A 27,661-nucleotide genomic window follows, 5' to 3' on the forward strand; every position below is an offset into this window, starting at 1 on the left:
GCAGCCTCGGGGGGGCGGTCACCCCGCCGGACCCCCTCCCAGCGAGGGACGGATCCACGCGGGCCGAGGGGCGGGAGGCGGCTCCGAGCGGCGGTGACAATTAGCCTTTAAAAATGGCTGCTTGGAAGCTGTCAGCTGGGACGCGGAGGGGCTGCTAACCCTCCTCTCGCTGCCTCCCGCCTCCCTTCCCCGCAGGGCTAATAACGGAGCGGGGATAAGAGCTTTCCAGCCTTTCCCCGCCCCGCCGGAGCGCGATGCCGTAGCGGCTCCGGGCCCGGCCGCCCTCACTTCCCAGCTGGCTGCCTGGCGAGAGGACGGCGGCCCCCGCCTCCCGCGCTCCTCCTCGCCGCCGCTGCGTGTGTGCCGCGGGCACCGGGATACAAAGGAGAAGGGGGAGCCGCGGGATACATGGTCCAGGGTGGCGTGTGCGCGGCCGTGGGGGCATATCTGGCGAGGAGAAAACACAAGGTCAAGAGGCAGCTCTCCTCCTCCATGGAAGAAGACGGGAGCGATGAGCCCTGAGGAGGACGACGAGGAGAAGGGGCGGATGGCTAAGGGCTGCCGCTGCCGGGCTTCCCCTCGGGAGTGACGGGGCGCGGAGGGCTGAAGGGGCCGGAGGAGGCAGCGCTGGGGTCGGGAGGGAGGAGAGGAAGGCGAGGAGGAAGCGGGGGGTTTGAATCTCCCTGGCTGGATTAACTCCCCTCAGGGGAAGCTGCTATCGCCGGCCGCGCCTCGGCCCGCGGCCCCCGCGGCCAAGATGGACCTGGGCAGCGCCGGCCGGAGAGCGGGAGCTGCCCCCGCGGGCCCGGCCGCTTGGAGACCTTTCCCCTCCGCCTGCTGCTGCTGCTTCGCCTCGCTCCTGGATGTGAACAGCTGGCTGCTCTTCTACGGCTTCCTCTACCTGGCCCTCTATGCCCAGGTGTCCCAGTCCAAGTCCTGCGACAAAATTTCCTGCTTCTCGGGTCATTGTGTCAACTCCACCTGCGTCTGCGACCAGGGCTGGGTGGGAGACCAGTGCCAACACTGCCAGGGCAGGTTCAAGTAAGGTTCTGCTTATTGTGATTTTCCTTCTCATCCCTACATCCTTTTCCTGTCACTTTCACTTGCCTTTTTTTTTTTTTTTTTGGTTTGTTTTGTTTTGCTTGTGTCTGCTATGATTTTGTTCGTGTGTGGTGGAAGTATGTGGCAGAAGTTATGGATAAAATAGGCTCCTCCAGCTCTTAAGAGCACAGGACACAGCTCCGGCTGACTTATCGCTGAAAATAGGCTGTTCCACTTCATGGGAACTGAGAGACGGGAGAAATCGGCCTAAAGCTGTGTTGCTGCTGTCCCTTCTGGAAATGTCATGGAAATGACATGTGCATTTCATGGGGCTGCCCAGAGAACAAGAATTAGTAGTGGATTTTAATTACTTTTTCCTCCTGAAGAGTGAAAGGTTTAGCTCCTTCCTTTCTTTCAATTGTTTGAGCTAAGTGGGCATTAGTCAGTTTCATTCAGGACGACACAAGTGCAACTGAGTGAAATGTACATCCCCGGTGACAAGGTTTGAAGGAGAGAGTGGGAAATATGAAACAGTAACATATTTTTGCAAAGGAAGGAGTACTCAGTCAAGGTCTACCTACCTTCTCGTTCTTAAAAGTCACTGCGATACCGAGTCATTGATCAGTGAGAAGGAAGCGCACCCTGACACTTGCTTTTCTATATGGAGTGGGAAAGAAGACTTAATTTATAGGGCTGTCACTTTCCTCCCGCCCCCCTTTGGTATCAGTGTAAAGACTGGCTGTGAAGAATACTGTTTGCTGTTATTTCGCTATATAATCTTGGACAGGGCATCTCATTTCATTCCCTGTAAAACACCCCTTATAAGCAGGAACTCCATTTATAAAGTATGTTGACATACATAGCTGGAAAGTGTTCTAATATCTAACTAATAGCAATACATCGGTGACACTGTGTGCTAAAGAAGTCAAGGGCTTTCTGTCTTTGGGAAACTACTTTTTATAGATTTAGATATATAGAAACTATTTTTATAGATTAAATATCAATAACTGCTTTAAAATTCTGTTTAAATTCTGCTTAAATTTTTCTCTCTGGAGTACTGAAAAGAAGCTGTACAATTTACATCTCTTTTAAACATTTAATACTAGGTCACTCGTTCCTAAATAAACAAAAAGTAAATCCAGTAACTTGTTAGCCTGGGAAGTTAAGGAGCTGAAGTCAGACATGTTGGCTGAAGTGATGTACACAGTGCAGAGGAAGAGCTAAGTTACTGATATTTGATGCATATTGCAGCAGTAAGGTTATAACCTAGATATAAAACTAATACAAGGCAAATATAGTGCATCTTTTTTTTTTGTCTATGACCTTGATAAGGAAGTTTTAAAGATGGCCATTTGTTGCGTGTGTATATTGGATGTTTGGGGTTTGCCCTACTGTGCAAGAATGGGCTGATTTCAGAGGGTGACGAGAGGAGGCCTGGGTGGATCTTTTTTGTGTATGTGGATCTGCTGAGCTCTTCTTTCCTGGCTATAAAGAGATTACTTGTATCTTTTGTATTGGTGCTACTCATACCAGACCCTAACAGTGCCAGGACCAAAGTAAATACTAATTTCTTAAATTTCCAAGCTTGTTGTGAATGAGTGCATTCTCTGAGTTGTTACTGGGCTGTTATCCCATCCTAACAGGTATTATCTTTGTCACCTTTTAAAACACCTTGGTTTTTTTACCTTGGTTATGTTTGTCAAGTGAGGAAGCACAGTGGTTACATTTTGCCTTCTGGTAGAAAGTTAATAATCCATCCCCACCTAGAGGAAGTTCTGTCTGAGTGTTGGAAGGGCTCCTCTTCTGAGCTGAGCTAACACAGTGTTTAATTGAAATGCTGTTAGGGGTTTCAGTGAAATCGGAAGAGATTTCTCATTAATTCCTCCATGTTTTTACATGCTTTTTACATACTTTAGGAATGACACTGACGCTTGCATTATGATTTTTCTCACGGGAGTAAGCTGTTGGAGAGCTATTTTTTACTGAGGATACTTTTCATAGCAGTGTCTTTGACAGCTCATCTTTAATCTTTATTCTTGGAAGCAAAGTATACTCTGCACTGAAAATAACCATTCTAAGATTTAAAGCTTTTCAAGCCCTAGGAGTTGGGGATGGAGTGAAATATGTTAAACGTGTCTTACACTGCTCCAAGCAGCAGCTCGGAGCAGTTGTATTTTGAATTCTGAGAATTTGGAAGGGTGTGGAATGGGTGATGAGCTCCGTGTATTTCCACCTGAAGAGTTGGAAAAAGAATGTTACTCTGCCTGATGGCTGGGTGATTGAAGACCTTCCCTATCTCTGTGGCTTTGCCTTATTGCTACGGAACATTTACGTTTATTTCCTATGTGCTTTCACCTACGGGCTTTTACCCTTAAGTAGCCACAGCTGGACTCCTGCAGCAGTGGTTTGTCATGTCCTGTCGGGTGTACATCACTTCTGCTTCTGTCATTAAGGATTATCATGAAGATCGTTTCAGAATGGCAAAGACTGAAGAGTGTGTTAGGCTGTTAGAGCTGCATGAACAGCCAGTTCAGAGGTTGTAGATACGATCTGTAGAAATGTTAATGGAACCTTGTGTATTACTCTAAACATTTACAGGTTTCCAAGTGGCAGCTGTTTGAAGTGCCTGCCTGTGTCCCTGTTACCCAAGATGTACATTGAACTTTTATTGAACTAAATTGGACATGTGTAAAACCTATCACTCCAGTATTTGAAAAAAACCCAGATTTTCAAGGATAGGCTTAAAACTCTTGAAAAGAAAACATTCTTTTTATTCATGTAAGTGAGGTATGGTTGTTTTTGCTCTCTGGGAATAAGTGACTTGCATTGGCAAGTACCAGGAACGTTGTGGTAAGAGGAGAAATGCTCTGCCTGAGGGTGTCTTGGGACCATTAATTCTTTGGTGAGAGATGTGTAGTATTTTTGGCTTTGTTTTATTTCTCTTCTAAACTGAGAAACAGCAACACAGCAGAGAGACATCAAAAATAATTGATCAATCTTCGTAAGCAGGTGTCAAAATTAATTGACAATACTATGGTAACCTTGCCTTTTCCCTGTAGGAGAACTACTGAGTAAGTAAACTGCTTTGCAAATGTTGCTCTGCACTGGATGAAATAAAAGGTGGGTGGAGGGGAAATAGGCCAAGAGACTGACTAGCTCCATTTTGCCATCTTAGTTCTCTTATTTACCAAGTTTTGAATTTACTTGTTATTGTGAAGCCTGTGGTAAATAATGTAAAAATGCAGATGTTGCTATTCTTACTGCAGGGCATTCACAATCCTGTCAGTTACCATTCAGAAAGATTTAGACCTGGTGTCTGCCTGGTGGTAAATCATTTTACTCTCTGTCCAGATTGGATATCTGAATGCAGCTCTGACTTTCTGACTTACTTTCATCTTTGAACTTTTTTTTTCCTTCCATCCCTTCACCTCTACTGCGAAATAATGTAAAACCTTTTTTTTAAGCAAAATAAAAAAGGGAAATTTAGTTATAAAAAGAGAGGGGAAAAGGAATTTTGGCAGGTGAAAGATAGGAAAGCCAGTGGATGAGCAGGTTCTGTTTTTATAGCAGGGAGCTTCAAGCAGCACAGTACCCAAGATATAAACTAAACCACAAGCATTAAAGGGCAGTGTACGGTTTTGTTTTGCAAGGCTGATTTATTAAAGAAGTGATGCTTTTAATACTACATCTGCCATTCTTTCTTCCCCTCCTCTGTGCATTTGAATTTGTTGGTCAGTTGTACTTTTAATGATGGTATGAGTTTGGGCAGAAAGGAGAGGGAAGGGCTGCCTAAATCAGTTATGTTATAAGACTCCAGGGAGTTCAGGGACACAAACATTATGAATGGCCCAACTGCAGTGAAACTGCTGTCACAGCTTCTATGTAGTTAGATGTCAAAGTCAGTAGTCTTGAGATGCAGCAGTGCAGGAAAACAGGTTTCATTAGTTTTGCTACTCACAGAATGATTTCTTAGAAGAAAAAAAATTCCTCCAGGTTGGAGCAAAAAGTTTCCCTATTTCCAAAATGTGCTCTGCTTTGCACTGGTTTGTGTAAGAGCATTTGAGGAAACTTTGTGGGTGGAATTTATCTTCTTCCAATGTTTTTGAGGACTGGAAATACCCACTGTAATATGCTGCCTTTGAAAAATTAGGTTGTGTCTTCAGAGGTTTATGGTTATTTATTTGATAGTTATGAGTGTGATGTGTAATGAAGCAGAAGAGGACAGGTGAGCAACTCTGAGGACCTGCACTTCAGTTAATCTGCTTTACCTAGTCCTAGATATGTAGTTGTTATGGAGAGAGTAAGAGCAAATGGATTTGTTTGATTATTAAACCTAGCCTCCAGATGTTCTTATTGTACTGCTAAATTACCTCCTGCATGCTCTCCTTAATTTCTAGAGCTTTGATAAAAGATTCTGCATTCTTCAAGGACAGAACAATTTCTAAGTACAAGTATATTCACAACTGAAATGTTTGAAGGGTATCAAATTTTGTTATTCCATGCAAAATCCTTATTTCTATCTAAAACTCTGAATTCTGCTGTCTGCAGAATGACTCATGCAAAGAAAGTGTCCTTAAATTGCAGATTGTAAATGAGTGATAATGTTGTGTAAGAAGAGATCTTAAGAAAAGAAGTTAGCTTTAGCTGCAGCCAGCTGAAGTTCAGAGTGCTGTGAAAGGGGCTGACTTTATCCTTCACGCTTCTCTTTGATTACATCTTGCTGGTTCTTATGTAAGCATTAATATTCCTGCTGAGAGTTGAAAAGTATCAACAGGAACAGATCTCCACACCTCCCAGCCAGTTTTTTTTAAAGCTAGCTCAGTTTCCTCAAGTTACTTCACTTACATAAGGCTCCTGCTGATCCAAAGGAGTTGGCAGCATCCGCAGGTGTAGATAGGAGAAAAAATTTGTTACTTTTTAGAATTGGTCCAGACTTAGTTTTCCAGAACTTAAAAGTAAAACAACATCACCATTTAAGTGCAACTTCTGTTTCACAGGGTGAAATCCCTGAGTCATGCTATAAGTTGCAGCACTGTCTTTGTCAAAAGAGTGGCCTGTATCTAATCCAAGAAATAATTACTCTTATTGACATCAGTGCAATTGAGTGTGAGATTTTGCACCTGCAAATTGCCTTTTTACAACTCAGCATGTGAATGGTAATAAAATTAAACCTCTGGAAAAGCATCATTGATTATGATTTTAGTCTTATCAAGTGGTCTTTATTTAAGTTATTTTAGTTATGGTGCTCTGAAAAACTTTTTATGTGATCACATTTTAATGTGATTTATTCTCTGTATTAAAATTTAAAAATACAATTTTAGCTTACATTATAAAGATATTTTTGATTTCTAAAGAACAATTTTTTTTTGTAAATCTTGTTTTGAATGTAGAAACATGAGCCATAAAATTTTATCAAATTCCTCCTGAGCTAAGCAATCTGCCCTGAAAAGTACTTTTTGAACAGAAAGCCGTCTTTTTGCAAACTTAAAAAGATAGTTTTATTGTAATGTGTTTTTTGGACTGCTTAATACTTGCTACATGAAATCTTTTAGATTGGAAAAGACCCTTAAAATCACAGAGTCCAGCCACTGTCCTAACACTACCAATTTCATCAGTAACCATTCCAATGGTTTTTAAGGGTTTTATAGAGAAGACCAGAAATGAGCTCTGATTACTTATTACCTCTTGCCTCTTGTAGGCTTTAGCGTAACTCTGAATTACTTCCTCTGTGAGCTGAACACGTGCTTTAGAAAGCATCTGTATGTGTCTGAAAATGCTTCCACTGACTTGAAGCCCCTTACAGACTTTCAAACTCCTTTCACTGGTTAGTTATCCTCACTGTGTTCTGTAACCAGAAAAACAAGTGCAGGAATTGCTGCATTTGCAAGTACCACTGACAGATCTAATCTACCTTATTTTTTGTCTCTTTTTATTACCCTGTTTTCTCAAGTTTTGAGTCAGGTCTTGATTGTAGAACCTTTAGTAGGCGATGTCTCTGTTCCCTATGCAGTTGGAGATATGGCCACCTTTTCCTCACTGAGAGTGGAAAGTTCCTTGAGTTGCCTCAACATAAAACAAACCTTCCCCTCCTTGACTGTTCTCTTGGTTTACAGCCTCCCCTATATTATCAGTTTTCTTGAGCTATGAGTGCCAGAACTATATGCTTTTGGTAATGGTCCTGCTGGTGGAATGTAGATGCAGAGTAGCTTCTCCCCTGCTGCCTGGGGCCCTGCTGTGCAGCTGCAGCTGGTGCTTCTCAGCTTAGCACTCTGATTTTCTACCTCCAAATCCTGCTGCATCCTCAGTATCGAGGCCCTGCTTTTCTCAAACCAGTCTGGGAACTAACACATCCTCCCCTGCTTGGAGTGACAGGTAGTTGTGGGGCTACAAACACATTTGGGATGAAGCTATGCCCTTTTAGAAACACCCCTCTTCCCCCAAAGCAGTAGATAATTAAATATGTATAGTGTGCCTTCCTCTGTGTAAATCTGCAGCAATCCACAGGAGTGAAAGTTAGGCAAGGGGCTGGTGGATTCTGAAGCCAGGTTTGTTTGCAGGCCTGGTGGATTCTGAAGCCAGGTTTGTTTGCAGGGCTCATGGATTCTGAAGCCAGGTTTGTTTGCAGGGCTCATGGATTCTGAAGCCTGGTTTGTTTGCAGGCTAAGCAGCTTGTTACTTAGGCAAAGAAGTGTGGGAACAGATGGTTGATGACCCTGCCAGCCCTTCAGACAGCATCAAAGGCTGGTTGCCATTGCTATGGGTGGGTAAAAAACTCAGTTATATCAATGCATGTTTAAGTCTATCCATAAATAATACATAAATAGCTGTACAGGTTATAGCATTTCATACTTTTAGTATGTTTTAAATTTAATTTGGCAAATAAATTTAGGCTAGCACTGTGTTTCTCTTAGTTCCTTTAATCAAGGAGAAGGCATGATGATCGTATTTTGGAAGGCATTATCATAGTTCATGTCATCTTTTTAAAATGAGTGTGAGTAGTTTTTGAGAATTCAGTCTATCACACTGCACTGGAAATTGATTTAATTGTATGAAAATGTAGGCAGAAAAGGTAGGAGGTAAATATGAGATATTACAGGAATACCCTTGGGATATTCCTACACATCCTAACAAATGCTGGTGAGAAAAGACCTTATTTTGAAGCATTACTACATGGGCAACAAAAATGCATTGGAAAACTCCTGCAGTACTGAAGAATAATTATCTGTCAGTGTCTATGAAATTTGTTACTATCTGTATAGTCTAAGCCTGGAAAACATGCTATGAAGTTCATGTAAGGAGAAATAAATGATGATGATGATACCTGAAAACATGAGCACTCCAGTGAATTGCAGCTGCTAACAGTAATAAAAGTAAACCAGTAAACTATAAGCAAAGTAGATGTTTTAACTTGAGGTGAGTGAGCAGTGGGAATTTTCATACCAGTTTTATAGGTTGTCCTCTAAATCTTAAAAACCTAATGAGTGGACAAAGTGTTGCATTGATTCAAGAGCTCTATGATGATCAAGACCTTAACTGAGAAATCAGGGAACTAAGTTTCACATAGTTTTTTACTTAATGTTCATTCCCAAGGTGCAAGACCTGCAAACTTTGAAGTTTGCTCCAGAGAGAAAAACCTAAAATGTTTTTAGTTCTCTAAAACATAATTTAGCCACCAGCTATAGAATATTCGAGGGTAAACATCTTAAATCTGTTAATGCAACAGCATTTAAAAAATTAAATTCCATGAGACAATCTCTTCCAAAATTTAAAGCTTATGTTACTCATCTGTAAGGAATGGATTCTAGGATCTGTTTAAATCAGTATTTTTATATTTCTTAGTTAAGGATGGAAAATGGGCTGCTACAATCTGTGATGGCAAAATATCTTCTCTGTTCATGCTAGTGGTATTTAAAAACAACCTAGCGGTAGGATATTTCCAAGTTTTAGCAGCACATATCTGATAACCTTGAACTGGGCAGGGAGTTTTGAATCCAGGGTATTCTAGGATTACCTGGCAACAAAACAAGTACTGAATTACTAAAAGATTGGATGCAGACACATAAAATGACAGACACTCAATGTCTACATTTTCTTATGGATTTCTTCCATAATTTATGTGTTTCAGTGTTTCATCTGTAAGAAGGAAATAATGCTTCCTGTAAGCTTAAAGACTTGAGGTGACCCATGAGGCACAGCTAATAAAGTAGATAAAATTTTATAGATTGCATTTTTTCCTGGAATGTGATAAATATTAGGGCATGAAGTATTGTTGTCCAAACTATGCTGTGTATCTCAGATTAGTTAAATCACTTCCTCATTAGGTCAGATGGAGCAAAACCATGCAGTCTGTGTTCTTGCAGAATAATAGTCTCATATTATAGACTCACTAGAAAAAATTGTACATTGGATGTCACTGATAAGATTTGGTTTCAGAAGTAAGACCCCCCCAAAGACCTAACCCCTAACCCTGAAATAAATATTACAAACAAAATATTGCAAAATGCTGCAGTACTAAATGGGTATTTTGAAGAGTTACTGCTTTACTTGTAGGAATACAGTGTTCTATATTAGTCATTGCATTCCTATGCCAGTATCAAAGAATCACACATTCCTAATTTGTAGGTGATGACATTGATGTTATTACAGAATCTAGTCTTTAAATGTAGATTTTTATTTCAGACATGTACTTTTATGTATAGATTTTTGTTTGTTCCCCATGCGTTTGAGTTTTCAGCCACTTCTCTGTTATCTTGAAAGTTGATAACTTGCCTTCTATGAAAAAAATGGTTCATGTTGACTATGTCATGTAGAATAAACAGCAGTGCCACAAAAGGGCTAGACTTTAGCTAATGTCTGTTACCAGTTGTGGCAGTATAATATGAGCAGCAGTGATTTTGGTCAAAATCCTGGGCCGACATCTGGGGTTAGTAATGTCTTTAAATATTCTGGTGAGCTTTGCAGAAACTTTGTTCAAGGTGCAAGCAAACCATGAAGCACTGTGGAACAAGAAGACAAATGGGCTTCTTTCATTGCCACCCACAATCCTGGGACAAAGATAAATTACTCAGGAAAGTATCTTTCTAATCATGCTGCAGTTTAAAGTACTTTCCTTCTTGTAATGGATAGAAGTGACTAAAATATGGTGAGCTTAATTTTCTTGTTAATTAATCTCAGTTTTAGAAACTCAAGAAGACTTGAATACTTTCTGACTTCTATAAAGGAATATTTTGATAATTTCAGCTCTATTAGTGAAACTGAAATGTTGATTAATCCAACTGTAGGATAATTTGTACCCTTAATTGTTCTTTTTTTAATTTAAAAATAATCTATAAAGTAAGAGTGTGTGTATGTAGAGGTATGTATTTCTCACAAGGAAAACCCAAACACAGTTCCCAGTCATGTTTGTGTGTGCAAGCCCAGTTGATGAAGATGCTTTGGAGGACTCTTGCTAATCAAATGTTGATTTGCTACATTCAGGGTGTCCCAAAGCAAGCATGGGGAGAGGGAAATGAACTGTGGATGTTTCATGGGAAGCATCCCAGAGCTGCTGTAATGAAGCTGGGTGCATTTGTACTTCTCTCATTATCAGCAGATATGTTTTGTTTGTGCCTTCTCCAATAGGTAACTGAAACCAAAACATTGGACAGAAGCTGGAAGGTAATCCTGAAAAATGAAAAATACTGAACAAACAAATGGCTGCTTTTGAAAACATACGAATTTGCGCTTGTGTGCACAGCTGTACTATCATATTAAGAGAATTTTTTTAGAAAATATTTTTGCAGATGTTTTCTAAACCCTACTGCTGATATAAGTATTAAAATCAGAATATGTGTATTTAAAATCCACACCCTGTTCCCCCTCACTACCCCAGTCATTTTAGTACTGTAGCACTTTGTAGGAGCAAGCATCTATTTTAAACTAAAAATGGCGCAATTTTTCTAGAGTTTTTAACTTCTGAAGTGCTTGTACTGTTTTAGCTTTCACAGGGCTAAAAACACCAATCTGTATTCAAGGAAGGACTTACCTCCACCCATCTGTATCATATTTTACCTGGATATCTTATTTAAGCACTGGGTAGCTGCTTGTCACAAGGCCTTGGGAAACAAACACTTATTTTTTTGAGCTGTTTTACGTGTAGGAAACCTGAAGTTGTGTGCTTGTCTAAAGTAAAATAACAAATAAGTGGCTGAATTGAAATGGAAGCTTGGGAATAAATAAAATTTTCTGGAAGTCCGTATCAGTCCTCATTTTGGGAGGACTGAACTGTCTTCAGGTTTTTTTTGCTGCAAATATACAATATAGTTTGAAGTTCTTTTTTTTTCTCAGAGACTTCTAGTGTGTAGCATAAGAGAGAATATGAAATGTATTATTTGTGAGTGTGTGTGTGTATATATATATATATAATTCTTAACTGAGGAGTTTTGTGATGGTATTTTACACTGACTGTTTCAAACACATACTGTATGTCATTCTGTGAGTATATGGGGGGGCCTCTGTTAATGCAGGTATAAATGCCAATATAGGTTAGAGGTTGATGGGTACTTAGAGAATTGATCTTGAAAAGGTGGACCCAGGACATGGAATTGATCTTGAAAAGGTGGACCCAGGACATGGAAGATGGAATGAGTTTGTAGCTAATCTCTGGTTTTCATTTTTTAAAGAGGATGGAGACAGGGAACAAGGAAGCTACAGCTTAATATATTTACTTTACAAAATGTGTTCATAATCAGCAATGTTGCTGGATAATTTTATTTTCAATTTTATATACATCCTTGAAGTGTGCTTACTGTATTTGGGCTTTATAGGCATTTGGAAATCTGTTCTCTAACATAAAACTCTGAAGTGACAGACAGCTGAATGTATGCAGAATATTCCTTTAAAGTTAGATGTGGGTTTTCCAATTTAGATTGGCTGCATTTCTAAGTAGCAATTGGACTGAAAAGCAGAGCCAGTGCATATTAGCTTCTCTTAGTATGATGAAAGCTTGCAATGCTACACTGAAATGGAATTTGAGAGCATCTTCCTCTGACATGTTGCTGTGAGAGTTTTGTGCTCATGCTCAATAAAGATCTTAAGAAGCCCTACCTGTTATTAATAAAACCCCCTGTGGCTGATCAGCTCTTTTTCACACATAATCCTGTAGCTCTTCAGTCACTATATTTTAATCATCCTGTTAAATGTGTCCTTTTATTTCCATCTGCTAATGAAAACCAAAGCAGATGAAGAACATACTTAACCTTAGTCCTCATGATTAAGTACAGAAATTGAGCTTTAGTCTGGTTTTCTGATGATCCAGGAGAACACTGTGCAATGTGTGATATTCTAGTTTATGTTGTAACTTTGCAATTGACATCTTTCCTTATTGTCTTTATGTAAGTCACTGGAGGTGCATAAAAATTATTGTGCTTCGAGGCTGGGAAAATGACACAAATAAATATGCAAATTTTGGTGAGTATGAGCATAGTCACACTTTCTTTAATGGAAGAAATATTCTTCTTTGTCCTCATAATTATGCAATTGCAGACCTAGATGTCAGTGCATCATATCTCTTATTCTGGGGCTACTTAAAAGCATACTTAAAAAAAAAAACTACATTATTTGATGAAGGAAATTTGCAGGCATCCTCTGTTTAGAAATCTACAGTTTTTTAAGTAGCAGAAACTTTTGAGGTTGTCATCTCTATTAAGACCTTTTTTTTCCTTTCTTCTTTGTTTTATTTTGTTTGTTTTTAACAGACCAGAAGTACTGAGGAGGCTGGCTGAGTTTATGCCACACTCTAAGACAGGATTTTATGCAAACTCAGGAAGTATATGTATTCTGGTCATGTAGTTTAAATGATAGGATGCCTTTATTTTCTGCTTTTAAGAGTTACTTTGATTGCTCTTGTTGAATTCTCTGTTCTTTGTACATTATGTTCTTTTTGGTAGGATGTACTTGCTTTATAGTTAAGGTTTTTAGTCTAAAAGATCTTGTCATTGCTTCCACAGGAAAGTAGAAAATACTGTGAAATATCTGTATGGAAATGCCTGGGGGGCAGCAAACCATGGCTCTGAAGGGAATTATGACCTGAGGTTTAGCAGGTTTGTGTGTGGGGCTGCTGCAGCGCAGGAGAAGCTGCATTTACTGGTCCAAACGCAGGCATGAGGTGGTTCTTTTTCTGCATGTGCTCAACAGCATAAGATGGTGATATAATTCAGGGCATCTCTATACTTGATTTCAGTGCTAACTTGGGTTACAGGCTGCATAAATCTGACCTGCTGCTTGCTATGGACTGTAAAGATAATCTTGTTCCAACCCCCCTGCATAAGCAGAGATGCTTCCCACTGGGCCAGATTACTCAGAGCTCCATCCAGCCCGGTCTTAAAACACAGGGATGGGGAGCCCAAGCTTCTCTTGGCAACAATTGTCTGTGCTTAAGACTATCAGAAGGATTTTTGTTTTCCCTAATGTTGAATTATACTTAATCTCAATTTGCCTGTGTAGCTCTTAGAGTTTTGTGTGCATGTCTGATTTTTGACTCTTAAATTACTCACTTGAGCAGCAAAGAGAAAATGGCATAGCTGTGTGTATGTACATGTCTGCAGATCAGAAATACTGTGTGTTTGCTCATCTAATTAATCATGTTGAGGTTTGGGAGGGGGAAATAGACTTGTTCAGAAAGTAATTTTCAGGAGCTGTGTGGATAATGAACTCGGTTCAGAGGTTCCACGGACTTGCTAAAGAATTTGCTTGAGGCAGGATTTGAAAGAAACACTTCTCAGGAGGTCACTCTATGAAAAGTAAGGAGTGTTGTGGAAACAGGTGAGATTTTAGGATGTCCACAAAACAAGATTTGGGGCTTGTAATTGATCCAGGATGGGAAACAGCTCTTGGTTTTGTAGAGAGGTTAGCTTTTATGAAGGCATACACCAGCATGGATTTGGTAGTAGTTGTAGGATAAAAAATTAATATAAATATTTTATTCATTACTTAATTAGTAATAAGATAGTTAATAATAATATATAAAGAACTAAAATTACATTAAATTTATATTTTCTCAATTAAATTAGTATTTATGGCATAAGAAGGAATAATGAGGCTGTTCATAATTTTGCACTTGAAAGTAGACTGCAGGTCTGACTTTCAATTACCATAGTATTAAATTGTTGTATTTCATCTGTTTAGGATTTGTTCTTTAATATGAAGCTCATAGAATGAAATGGATAATCAGGCTCTTAAAAATCATGTCTATATGACAAAAGTGTGTCCCTCATGTATAGGTGGCAGAATGGTTGTTATCCTGCAGGTTTTTAATACATAATGTGTGTGGGTGTGCATATATATTGCCTTAAGTTTTAGAATACTGAGTTATTTTGCCTATTATGTTTGATTTCATTTTCTTTTAAAATTATAGCGAACTGAATTAAAAAAAATTATCAGTGAAAGAATGTCAGGATACCAGGGAGGAATGACATTGATAAGTCATGTTTGAGCTAAATGCTTTTCGAGTTTGTTTGGCTGGATAGAATAATTCCTTTTAGAGAGGTTTTTAAATGATATAAATAAGTTGATGAAATAATGCTTTCACCTAATGAACTGTTAGGGGGTTGGTGTTTTATGTCCTGGTACTTTTAGAATCAAGCTGTTAAGGTGTTGTCTCATGCTAAGAATGTCTTTATATTACAAACAGTTCTCCTCTGAATGAATTTAATTATGTTAGTATGGTGCTCAGTAATTATTTTCCCTTCTATCTGCTTTTAGTTAGGGTTGTGGTTTCAAATATTTTGCTTGAGTTACAGATGTCCAAGGGAATGTTCTCCTAAAACGTGTTTTATCCATGTGGAGAAAGCGAAATGCTAGTTTTTGTTCAAGTAGAATTCCCTATCCTCTGTTAAAATATTTTTAGCTTATCCTTGTCAGAGGATTCTTGAGAAAAATAAAAAGAGATGCTCTTATGAAATCTCTGGGAGCCTTACTGTGTTTGGATGCAGAAGAGAAATCACAATCTTACTGTGCAATGGGCACATTAAAAGCAAAACAATAACTGGACTACTGGACTACAGTGTGTGACTTATTTTGGAGCAGTTGGGTTTTGAATTTATGTTAAAGAGCATGGAGAAAAATGATCAGGATGAATTTTTTTGGTGTAGAATTATATGCTGAGAGGTAGGAGGAAAAATTGAGTAAGTGTGGGGGTGTTTTTGTACAACTAGTAAAAAAATCTGTGTATTTGATTCTGTAGCTATTTAAGCCTGTTTCTGTTGTTTCATCGAACTAATGCAGCATCTTAATAATTAGCTTTCTGTTTTCAGTAAAAAACCCTGGTGTCTGCATTACTCAGTAGTGGTGTATTTGTCAGGAATGTCTGAAGATTTGGTGTCATGGGAGATACTTATTCCTCAACTAATATTTTCTGTTACTGGTGCTAGACATACTTGATGTTGTAGGAATCGAGCAACAGTCTTTTGTAAGTGTTCAAAAATGTTATCAAAGTGCATTTTTTTTGATTTAGAACCATGTCCGAAGCAGACTTTTGCTGCTTGTGTTGTGTGGACTGAATTTGCATGACTGTATGAGTAGAAAGGCCTTTTGTATTCAGTAATTTGGCAAATGCATCTGACCAACAAGTATCAGCAGTTAAAGCATGAAATCAGGAAGCTTTTAATTATAAGTAGAGGGGCATTTCTGGTTGGAATGTGTGGTCGCTGAACATCTTTCAAGGATTTCAAGTTTGTCTGGGTTGTGGTGAAAAACAACAGCAGTGACAAATCAAACAAAACCCAAACAGATAAAAAAGTGATGTTCATGAAGCCAAATAGATTTGTTCAGCATTCCTTTTTCATATATAAATTTATACTTTGAATTCTTCTATCTGTGTTGTGGAACTGCTACCTTTGGTAGGAGCCACCCAAGGGTTCTCATTCTGTTTGGAAGAGCTCTGCTGAGGGGGGTTTCTCTGTCCAGCTCAAAGGTTGAGGGGAAGTCTTCACCAGAGCCCTGTGACTCTACACCAGCAGCCTTTCAGAGTGATGGACTTTCCCCATCTGTGCCTCAGAAGAAGTTGTAGTTTATTTTATTCTGTACCAGAAGCCTCAGGCATGGTTTTCATGTGCTGGTTGTGGTTTTTTCCCATACACAACTGTTTTCTTTAAGCACTGCACAGACCGAGTTGCAATGGATAACACTCACTTGAGAGTCTGCATTAAATTTTGTTGCAAAATAATGATCATCAAATTGATTTTTTTTTTTTTGAAAGCTTTGGAGTGAGTATTTAGTGATTGTCCCTATTTAAAAGCTGCCCTGTGATAGGGAGTTTGAGAATTTAATTTCTCTGAAAAATGCTCTAGAGGTTTTCTTACTGCCTTTACAATAAATTATGCTCTCTTTTCCTATATCTTTTTACTGCTCTATAAATCAGCAGAGAGGTTATGAATTTGTTTCATATTGCTGTGTTGCACATTTGTTGATGAAACAGCTTATTAGATCATAAATAGATGTAATTGCATAATCTAATGGGAGAGGGGAGGTGGATTGAAGAAGGGGAGGAAACATAAATAGCACTAGAAATTAACAGATAGGAGAAGACAAAATTTTGTTACTAAGCTATAAAAGCAATTGAGTGCTTAATAAATGCAGAACCAAATAGGTTTTTTTTTTTCATTTTAACCTAAATAATAATCATAAATGGCAATTTATATATCAGGAAAAAAAATGTATAAATGACAGAAGACTTGGTAGAACCCTTCCTAGCATAGCTTAAAACTTCATTGATCTTTAAGGTTCATTTTCTGTCTCAACTACTGCAGTTTTCTGTTTTGAGCTGTGTCCTCACTGGTGTTTGTATCTGCAGAAATAAAAGGCTATGCTTGGTTTATGATTTAGATTTCTATAAATCACTTGTGAATCTCATATAAGGACTCCCGCTCACCTCAGCTGTCTCCTAAATGGGAGGAAAAGAAACTGTGCAGTGACATTTGAGCTCTCTTTTAATTTCAGTTTCTCACAATTTAGGAGACTGACAGTATTCTTTAGATTATTTCTAACCTCTAATCCTGGACCTATGACTTGTATGTGTGTGCTGTATTTTTTTTTTAATGAATGGAGTTCTGTGATAGTGGAATGTGCTCACTCTGGATATGAGTTTGCAGGTATGAATCACCACATTACTGATGATGGTCTTTCACCACCAGTGCACACTTATTGGAGCAATATGATAGATTTAATTAATGGCTGAACTATTATTAGTAACATAAGATTCATGATTCATTACTTAAATTATTAATAGGAAAAATAGGTAGGATTTCTAAAATATATTTTTAACTTATAAATATGTTTCTAACTGTTCATTGACAGTTATTGTCAATGTTATGGTAATTTCATCTTAATATTTTTTTTCTTCTCTAGATGAATGTTGCAGTTGTCTGAAACTGCTAAAACATTACAACCCGGAATAATGAGGTAGAGAGGTCTGGGCTTTATGGGGGAGGGAGCAGGGAGTTCTAATTAACAAAATAAAAAAAGAAAAAGAAAATTGCCAACAGTGAGGGTCAACATTAAATACTAGAGTTGTGAAATTTGAATGAACATAAATGTTTTAAGTTTCTTTTATTATTTCTATTATGGTTCAGCCTTCCTAGGACTTTATTAGAAATTGCAAATAGCAATTATTGTGGCACTTTTTGTGAGATAAATGAAAATTGACTCCCCTGGCCTGTTAATTTATAGTTGCCATTTCAAGAGTATTTTAATTTTCTATTATCTAAATGTGAGTTTTTAAAGTTGATATGAGCATTTTCCTCAACTTCTGAATTTTTTAGTTTAACATGAAACCTCCTGATGATGTTCCTGAAGTATTGTAAATTTTTTTTGGTATTTCTTTTTAATTTTTTTTCCTTTTCAAGTGCTTTGATTATTTTCTAATGACTTGCCTGCCTCCTCAACATTCTGGCAAATTGGGATTAATTAAGAAGGCGGGCAAGTTGGGATTAATTAAAAAGGCATGCTTATAAAGCAGCAGGGATTTGTATGAGTTAAAGGTGAAGTCTTGCATATAAAAGGAAAATTTTTCTAAACCAGATAGACCTGTATATATGTATCTACTTTTATATATATATATGTATATAAAAGTATACTTGAAAATAGAATTATCCAGAGTCTGCATGAAAATAGAAGCTCCATGCTGGTGGTTCTTTGATTTGAAGCAGCTACAGGATTACTGCAAACCTTCCCTCATGTGGGGCTAGTGCCTCTAATCACTGTGCAGCTGAATGACAGTGGGAATGAGAAGGAGGAAGAGTTTCATCTTTTCCTTATGGGCTCATATTTTAATATAAAATCACTGCCAGAGCCTTCCTGTGAGCTGTGCTCCCAGATTGCCCATCAGGATCTCTGAGGAGTTAGCTAGGTAGATTCATATGTCTGTGGAGACGTGACATCCAGCTTCATCCAAGCAATTACAGCCTTTTATGGATGCCTGGGAGTGAGGCTGCTGAGGACCTCACAAGCTGCAGGGTGTAAAAAAAGCCTCAGGTTCCTGTGAAGAATAGCTACCTCAGGACTGGACTGCAAAGCTGGGCATTTTGATTTGCAATTTAGGCTTGAATACTGCTTTTACCTTACTTCAGTCTATAAGTTACCATTATCTTCATTTCCCTCCAGATTTCTGTCTGATGTTACCGGGCAGAGGGATTGAAATTGCTGGCCGCTGACGTCTCTGCATAGGGTCCATCTCTCTCCTATTTTTCCCTTTTCTGTTCCCCAGCCTTGAAGGATTACTGCCCTAGTCCATGTACACTATTTGAAAGGCAAAGACATCAAGTAATTGATCTAAGAACTGTGTGAAAACATTCTATACTTTTTCTGCTTTAATTATTGTGTTCAAAGAAATTCTTGGCTACCGGTATGTGGCAAATGGGGTTCCCTATCATTATGCTCAGGGATATTTTATGTTTGAAAAAAATAAATAAAAGACAAAACATCAGCACAAACCCCTGCAATCACCTCTGGCAGAACTTGAAACTCGATCAGGTATCTCTTAGAAGCATGCCCTTGTATACATGATTTAAAGAATATTTATTGAAGTCTTTATGCCATACTCCCAAACTCTGTGGAGAGAAATGGCATTATTATGCTTTAAATGCATTCAAGATTCTTGACTGTCCCATTTGGGCATGGAAATGGGCTGCCCAGGGAGGTGGTGGAGTCATTTCCCTGGGAGTGGTTAAGGGTGTGGCCTTTAGTGCCATGGTCTGGTTGACGGGGTGGTGTTTGTCACAGGTTGGCCTCAGTGATCTCAGAGTTTTCCAGCCTCATTGATAGTGTGATTCTGTGAGTTCTGACTGCCTAAATTTGGACTGTCACTCTGAATTTGTTCATGCAGTTCCCTTTTTACATTTTTGTGTGCACAGCCACTTAGCCAGAAGAGCTGTTTTCTTCCCATTTGCTTTTCTTTTTGTCCTCTTTTTATGTATAGAGTCATATTTTTGCCTCAGATTTCATTATGCTGGGATAAGCAAGTGTCTTCTTGCTAGGCTCTTATTTCTTCTAGTCATTCAAATAACATTCTCAGTTCCAGTTTAATCTTTCCTCTTCTGTTTCATGGATATGGCTTTGCCTGGCTCCTGTGCTGTGATACTGTTTCTGCCTGCTTGCTTCTGGAAATCCCACATCTGGATCACTGCCTGATCTCTGGAAATCCCACACTGTAGGATCATTTTTCTTTTTCTGGAAGCGTTCCATTGGTGGTGTAGTCATTCTCTTGCTATTTTAATTATCTCCCTTCTCCAATGGACTCGTTAAAATTATTTCCCTCGCTTCTAAATTACTAAATTACTAAATTTGCTCTGTTCTTAATGTAGCTTTACCATCACCTAGTTCTCTGCATGGGATATAATAATCTCTAATAATATGAAAAATTTCATGCCATCAGTAAATTCCTCTAGCACATTTGTGCCATCATTGTTAGGTGTATTTTTAAGGCCAGTTTATGACTGCCTTCATTATCCAGTATTAATTCCCTTATAGGGTTAATTTTTTTTCTTCTGCACAACCTGTTGGTCCCATTTCTATCCAACTTGTTACTTCCATTATGGTTCTCATATTAACTTGGTTTCCAGCTTTAATTGCACAGCTTATTATCAAGCCCTCTTATAATGGTAATTTTCTTTATAGTTGCTTTATTAAAGGTAGTGTGAGATATTAATAAATTTATGATGCATTTTATTCTTCTTTCCCCTCACATCCATATTTTTAGATTAAACTATGAATGTAGAATAATGAAAAGCTAGACTAATAGGTTCTATTAATTCTCTTCTTTTTTTGCATTAAATTTAGGTACAATATTTGCTAGAATATGACAAATGCTATAATTTAATAGATATAATAAAGTGCCTGCTGCTTAACTTGTAAGTTAATGTATTGGTTCTTTTGCTTCCTAGGGCTCTTGTGTAGAGATTCTTGTCTCTGATCTGGTAGGACAATAAGTTCTTTGAATTTTTTCCTACTAAAAATGTGTTATTATCCAACTCAAGACACTTTGTTCCGTGAGCTGCCTTGCTTTTGCAAGGTAATGTTTTACAGCATCATCTTGAGTCAAAATCACTGAACATTTTCTTTGTTTTGTGCTACCTGCTGTTTCTGTTTCCTCACGCTTTCTGATGTTTTTGCCATTTGTTGGACAAGTCTGTAGCCATATAAATATGTACTCAGACAAGCACATGATCTAACAAATTCCCTTAGCTGAGAACACTATTAAAAAAAAAAATTAACTGGAACTTGTTGCTCTAGTGCAATTAATGTTATACATTACAGCTCAGATGTTTTGGTACTATGGTTGATTGCCTTGTCATGTATATATTTCTTACAAAGCCAAAGTGGAATTAGAACAGGAGGTAATGCTGACCAACTTACAGATTATATTAACATTAACTCATTTTTTTTTATAAGATGTAATTAGATATTAAGTAATCTAAGACATGTCTGGAATTCTTGTAATTTTAACCTCACTAGGAAGTTGGGCAGTATTTTAATTCTGACTTGAATTTCCCCCTCAAAGTAATTTTCATGCTTTAAGGTAAAGAGCAGAATATTCATCCCCATTTCTTCATAAATTTCCACTATGTAGAAAATAAACTCAATTCTGCTGAATACTACTAGAATACGTTTCATATTCCCTATTTACCTTCTATCAATTATCTTAATTATTAATTGCATAAATGAAAGTATGAAATCCTTCAGTTTATGTGAATACTGACTGTCACTCAGAGCACATTCTATCTGGCAATAACAATGAAATAATATCTACTTCTAGCAAGTTTACAATCCCATAGAATGTATTTTACACAGTAGTTTGTAAAGATGAAATATTTCTGTGCTTGTCTAGTTGTTAAAGGTAACAATTTAATCAGTGACTGATCTCCATCTCAAATTACATCTGCAGTGATAATGAGTATGTACAACTGCTTTGACTTTTCTATTATGTTCCTATAGATATTCAAATTGATACCAGTACATAATGTATGTATAGAATAGTCTTCCATCCTCTCTGTTCTCTTTTCCCTGCAGTAAAAAAGTAGTCACTGATGAAAAATTTAAATGGAAATATCTAACACTTTAGGATCATACATCCTGGCTTAAGATGTGCTAATTAGTTACGCTTTGTACTCAGAGTAATTATTCAGTTTGCCCAGTATGAAAAGTGTTGGTGCTCTTCTATTATTGTTAAATTGTTAAATACTTATTTAACAATTATTAAATACTTATTTAACAATTATTTAATATTGTCTTATTGTTAAATACTTAACACCCCTGGTACATCTGATTTAGCATCTCTAGTTGATATGGTGTGAAAATAAGTTTTTTCCTGTAACTGTTTGGTGGAGGAAAGATTTATAATGAATTAGAAGACTTTCAGCAAATTCCTCCCTGAACCCAGTAGTGTTAATACAGGAGAAGGTGTTAAATCCTGTATGTATCCAGCAGTACTGCTCACAGGTACCTGATTTTCATGAACATCCCCCTCTTGAAAATATATGAGTGAAACAAAAATAAATGTGCATAATCCTTCCATACTCCAGGCTTTTTGTATGATAAATGAAAAGGTTTTTCAAGAGAGGTTCTTCTATGTTTACTCACAAGTAATTAAAAAAACCAAACAAACCAATATGCTCTGTAAGCCAAAGAAATTGGAAGTTGTAAAATCACTGCACAGGTGAAATACAGTCTTATCACTTTTGTGTTTTTCTGTTGGTTTCAATCTTAATTTCTTGTCAGAAGCAAAGAGATACAGCGTTACTGCAGAAAGAACCCTTCATGCACACTTGTAAGGAGAAAATAAATCAGCTTTGGAGAGTTTTTAGAATTTGATGTTGATGTATTTTGCATGCTTATTAACTGTGATGTTAAAATTAGTGGGTAAGTAGTATTATGTGGCTTTTTTGGTTTGTTTTTTGTGAGACTAAGTAGTGTGTCACTTAGAGCTGTGCCTAGCAGGCAGCATTCTGGATGATGAAGATGACTTGTGTGTTTGGTTCAGCAGCAATGTTACTATGAGTCCTAAGATGTCTGTCATTTCGATAGCTTTAGCTTATTCTAAAGGGGAGACCCCAAATAATACAGAGAAGACTAGGATATTGTGTATTTATTTAGATTGTTTATCTCCTTGTGAAAGTTGACTGCTTCTGCTGGGTGCTTGAGCCAGGGAAGAGCTGTTCCTGCTAAGTGTGAAATAAGTACAGCAGCTGGGCATCCCCTGAGAACTTAACACTTTGAGCCTTGAGAACTTTGGGAATAGAGCTTGATCTGAAAACAGCTGGATTAGTTCTCATCAAATCTCAAGATCAAGTATCCCTCCATGATCAATTTATTGAAGTATTAGCAAGAATGCTCATCTTTTTCCTGAGATGAGAGGGCTAGGCTGACTGTACCACATGGCTTTATTTAAGCAGAATGATTTCCCTTTCCGGATCCTTTTGGGGCCTATTTCTCTGATTATATAATTTTTGTTTGGTTGGTTGGTTTTTTTGCTTGCAACATACTTCCCATGCAGAATTCCCTGTTGGAAATACCAGTATTGGGTAGAGAATGCACAGTATCCTGGTTAAATATTGCCATATTAGCTTGGGTTCAACTGCACCTGCAAAGCTTTGCAGCCTGCAGGTGATCTGTGACAACCTGCCTGTCACAGCCCCAAACAGGCAATACTTGAAGATTTCTGTAACCTCATTACATAGTTGAGTTCAATTTATAATTATTTTAGTCTTTAACATTTTTTAAAGAAGGCTTTGGTTTTGAGATGAGAAAAGCAAATGCAGACATATGGTTGTGTGAGTCAACAGGTACAAGATGCTGTATTTGGCACCTCTTTCCATGTTGATTCCTGCAGATCTTGGAGATGGGAACTTGCTGGCCCTTGTGCAACAGTATTGCAACTGGGACATTCAGTGTTGACCTAAATTATAGCATTCATCTTCTAAAAAGATGGACATTTTATTTAATCTGTCTTTGATGTTGCTCTTTGGAAAGAAGTCTTCAGGGTGGTTTTTTATTTTGTTTTTCAGCCTTCACTGTTGTGTGGTTTCCTTGAATGTTTTTTCTCTCTAGACTTTCATAATACTTTCATGGTCTTTCTTAGCTTGGGACTCTCAATTACTTTAACTGCTCCTCCAGTGTCTAGCTGATCTATTTTCCTTACTAAGGAGTGGAAAAACCTTTGAAACAACTACTCCTTATCTTTTTTAGCTGTCATTCTCAACCTGATTGCTTGTCTGCAAACTGTCTCTTGCTGCTGATTTTAAAATACATTCTTCTAACTCTTTAAATAATCTTGTTCATTCACCTCCTGAGATAATCAAGCATTTTTAAAAAGCTCTGTGGCCCTAAGTGTCCAACAATTCACTAGGGTATTTAACATTTCTTGCAACTCTCTTAGATGTCATTGAGATGTAGTCTTAGTATATTGTTTTCCCTGTAAATTAATCCAACTCTTGCACCTTTAAGGCTAAAAAATATTTCTTTTATTGCCATATGAGTACACAGTTCAAGAGGCAAAAATGTGCATATAGACATAGGAAAAACTAGTAATTCAGATATTCTTTGTAAAAAAAGCCTTCAAGAGGCATCCTTTGTGGTGAATCCTGAGGAGAGAGCTCCCTGATGAGTGATTACCATTCCTCACCAACTGACTCAATTCATGTATAAGTTTTATTTTTAAATCAATGAGTGGACTACAACTCTATTCAACCTTATTCATAAGAGACATAGCTGTGCCTTCTGGTCTGGTCTATCACCAGGCACTGCTTAAAACTGTTAAATTCTTTTTGTGCAGACACTTATGCAAGGTAACCTTAGACCTAACAATATGTAGCCATCTTATTTTCTGGTAGAATAGCAGGTGGCTACTCAGAGCTTCCATATGACTTATTCATATGTCCCAGTATTTGCTTGTGTCAAGACATGAGAGGGGGTTCTTTCCTGTTTTGAAGCAGGTGGATGTCACTGACCTCATTTGGGATGTTGCCTGATCTAGTATATGCAGCAAATGTATCAGTCTTTTAGGAAGTGTAGTGCTTAGGAAATCCAGAAACAGATGAGCAGCACAGATCTGAATGGCTGTGCAAAATACAAAACACACACACACACACGCAAAAAAAAAAAAAAAAAAAAAAGGTAAAATTTTAATCTATAAAAATTACTTGGAAAGCTTACCAAAAGGCAAGTTTCCTCCCCTCCCCAGGCATATATTGTCTGCTTGGTAGCTTAAATTCATTTCTGGAGATTGATGCTTTCTCTCTTAAACATCTTTATTTGCAATTTAGCTACCCACTCAAGGGACAAGTCATTCAGCTTGATTTTCTCCAGTTTCCCCAGTTGTTACCTAAAGGACCCTTCACTCTCCTGGCATGTGCAATGTTAATTTTCTGTTCACACCATTCTTCTCTAATGACTGGTAAAAGCACTAATGAGAAAAATATCTGGAACTACATCTTAAAAGTCTTGAAAGCCTTCCAACAGGTTTCTGAAGCTGGGCTTTGCCCTCTCTTGCCTGTAATACCCAGTCCTGTATCCCTGTTATATGCAACAGGCAACTCTTGCAGATTTACACCAGACTGTTTCCATTTTTATGCTTAGTAAAATTTTTAGATCCCTTCAAATTTTTGTGATAGTATAGGGTATGTATTGAAATTCAAGAAAAATGAGTAAATACTTCCTTAAAGCTCACTTATCAACTGAAAGCTTTTTAAAGCAGGCCTGTCAGTTTAAATTCCCTAAAAGTATCATATGTAAAATGATATACACGTGCTCTATAATCCTATCTTTAGTAAATGGATTTGCAGCCTAAGAACTTCTATGAATTAGAACACTCAGATCCTTAGGCTTATTCAAGAAAAAGCATTTTAAAATGTAAAGGGATTAAAAATGGTATTCCTGGTGATTTTGTAAGCAAAGATTTAGCTTATTTTCTAACTAAATGCAAAAGCTGACATTAGGCTGGCAATTCCCAGTCTAAGGCTGAAGAAGGCATCTCAGTTTTGTATATTCAGATAACTTTTAGAGTTGGTGTTTAAAAAGTAGCAATTTTATTAAGGTAGATATTTGACCGTGGGAAAGTGAAACGAAAATCACCCTGAAACTAGAGTCTCTGTTGGTCAGGAGGTGGATCCTGGTGATTGTCAGTCCAGATGTGACTCCAGGCTTCCCAGGCTGGTGAGTACTCATTGATGGAGGGTGCAGCCTCTGCTGTGCTGGCCACTTACAGCTGGCCAGGTCAATGTGTTCACATTATAGCTCGTGTCTGACTTCCATCCTGGACAGAGAACTTAAGGGAGAAGGGGCTCTGCTTCATTCTTGGTTAGCTGGAAGGTACAGGTGGTGCGAAATAACTTCTGTACAAGATTGTGCCTTGTTCTGCCTCTGTGGCTGTTGGTGTTTTGTACAGCCTGATCTGTATCTGGCACCTATTTTGAGAGGGAGTACATATGGTAAAGTATAAGTGCAGGTGTGGGTTTTATGAACAGATGACAAAAATGAGCCAATTCACAGATCAAAGTAAAACTCTTTCCATGTGCATATAGTTTATGTATTTTATTGGGCTTAATTTCTATAATCACTGAAACTAAAATACCATGTTTTGATAAACCTGTTTTTCCCTTTCAATTCTTCCCCTAAAGGATTTATCAAAATAGCTATATTTATAAATCCTAAAACTTAAACCTTTTTCTCTTAAAGCTGTGACTGAATTTTCCTAATTGTCTAGTTTGAGATGGTGTAAAATATGTAATTCTCTTCTCTTTGGAATTTCTGTGAATTTTTTTTCCCATTTGAGAGCACACATCCATAGAGGTGTGGTATAGTTTTTTTTCAATTTTAAATGAAAGCTTATTTTGGTGATGATTCAACAAGCCCTTTGGCTCTTTTTAGGCTGATGATAACTCTCAGCTTCCTTAGTGAAAAGCAAGCCCTGCCAGAATTAGTTTGAATTTTGCTTTAACGGTACTAGGTTCCAGTTTAATCACCTACTAAGAGTCCTGGGCACAATGCTGTCCTCAGAGAGCTGAGGTCAGGACTGATTGAAATTCAGATTAATGATTTAAGAGCACCTTCTGGTGACTATTCAAAGGCCAAAAAGAAAAGTTTGTTTTGACTGTGGGATGAACATTTAGAGATGTACGTAGAAGTATGTCCTGGAACCAGCTTTTATTAATTTCACAGCTGAATATACCCAAATATTCGCCTTTCTGCTCTTGAAGCTTCTCCTTCCCCTCCCTCAGCTCTTAATCTCTTTTTAAGCATTGCTGAACAGATGCTTATGCAGATAAGATCTAGCAAAAGAGTAGCAACAACCAGAAACTCTGCTAAAAACTGAGGTTCAGCTGTGCTCTTAGGTAATGCAGATTTTTCCTTATACAGGTAATGTTCTTTTGTCTGTAGCTTCACTTGCTCTTGTTTTGATTTCTGTCATCTTTGATTCTGGCAAGACCTTGGTGTAGAAATAGTCACATGTTGAAAGAAGACTATTTATTCCAACAGTGTTGAAAGGCTTTAGGGTCAATGGAAAGTTTAAGGACATTTGTTTCCTTTTCTGTGACTTCTTGTTGGTATTAAGCTGTTAATGTTGCAGGAATTTATCTTTGAAAACATTTCATCTACAAGAAAAATTATTTTTGTATTGATAAGCATAGAATCAGTTTTGATCATCTAACACTGATATGAAGGAAACTTTAGAGCCGTACGTTATCTGAGATCATCGCAGAAATGCCAAATCCAAGTCCACAAATGCCAAATTCCAAGTCCACAAATTGAGAACTGAATCAAAGTAGTATTAAGACTTTTGTTATTGTGAGAGGTTTCTTTTGATCTGGATTCTAAACCAGTTTTGAAATCTGTGATGAATAGTGCTTTAAGGCCATGTCAATAACAGAGTCTTTCAAGGAATATTTGATGAGTTTTCTCCAATAAATATTAAGAATTTATTGCAGTTTGTGTGGTTTTCTAGGATTTAGAAGGAGAATTGGTTTTGTTAGTTTTCATATCTACTCACTTATTTTTACCTGTAGTAAAACTTCCTGAAAAGCAAGACCAAGCATCCAAAATATTTAAAAATTTTTAAAATATTTAAAAATCTTTCTTCACAATTAAAAACAAT

At 37.8% G+C, this 27,661-nt stretch overlaps 1 protein-coding gene across 4 annotated transcripts in view; it reads left to right on the top strand.

Annotated features, from left to right (window-relative positions):
* Positions 1-257: 257 nt before the first annotated feature.
* ATRNL1 (attractin like 1) overlaps positions 258-27,661 on the top strand; it is a 431,089-nt gene continuing 403,685 nt past the window's right edge. For 3 of the 4 annotated variants that reach the window (XM_084210857.1, XM_084210859.1, XM_084210860.1), the window contains exons 1-2: positions 258-1,041; positions 13,029-13,121. In XM_084210857.1, the coding sequence (XP_084066983.1) occupies positions 758-1,041; positions 13,029-13,121 (377 nt within the window). In that variant the 5' untranslated portion in view covers positions 258-757. The remainder of the gene's footprint in view (positions 1,042-13,028; positions 13,122-27,661) is intronic. The other variant, XM_084210858.1, reaches the window with a different exon arrangement.

The sequence above is a fragment of the Fringilla coelebs genome, assembly GCF_963513975.1.
Source record: "Fringilla coelebs genome assembly, chromosome: 8".
NCBI lineage: Eukaryota > Metazoa > Chordata > Aves > Passeriformes > Fringillidae > Fringilla > Fringilla coelebs.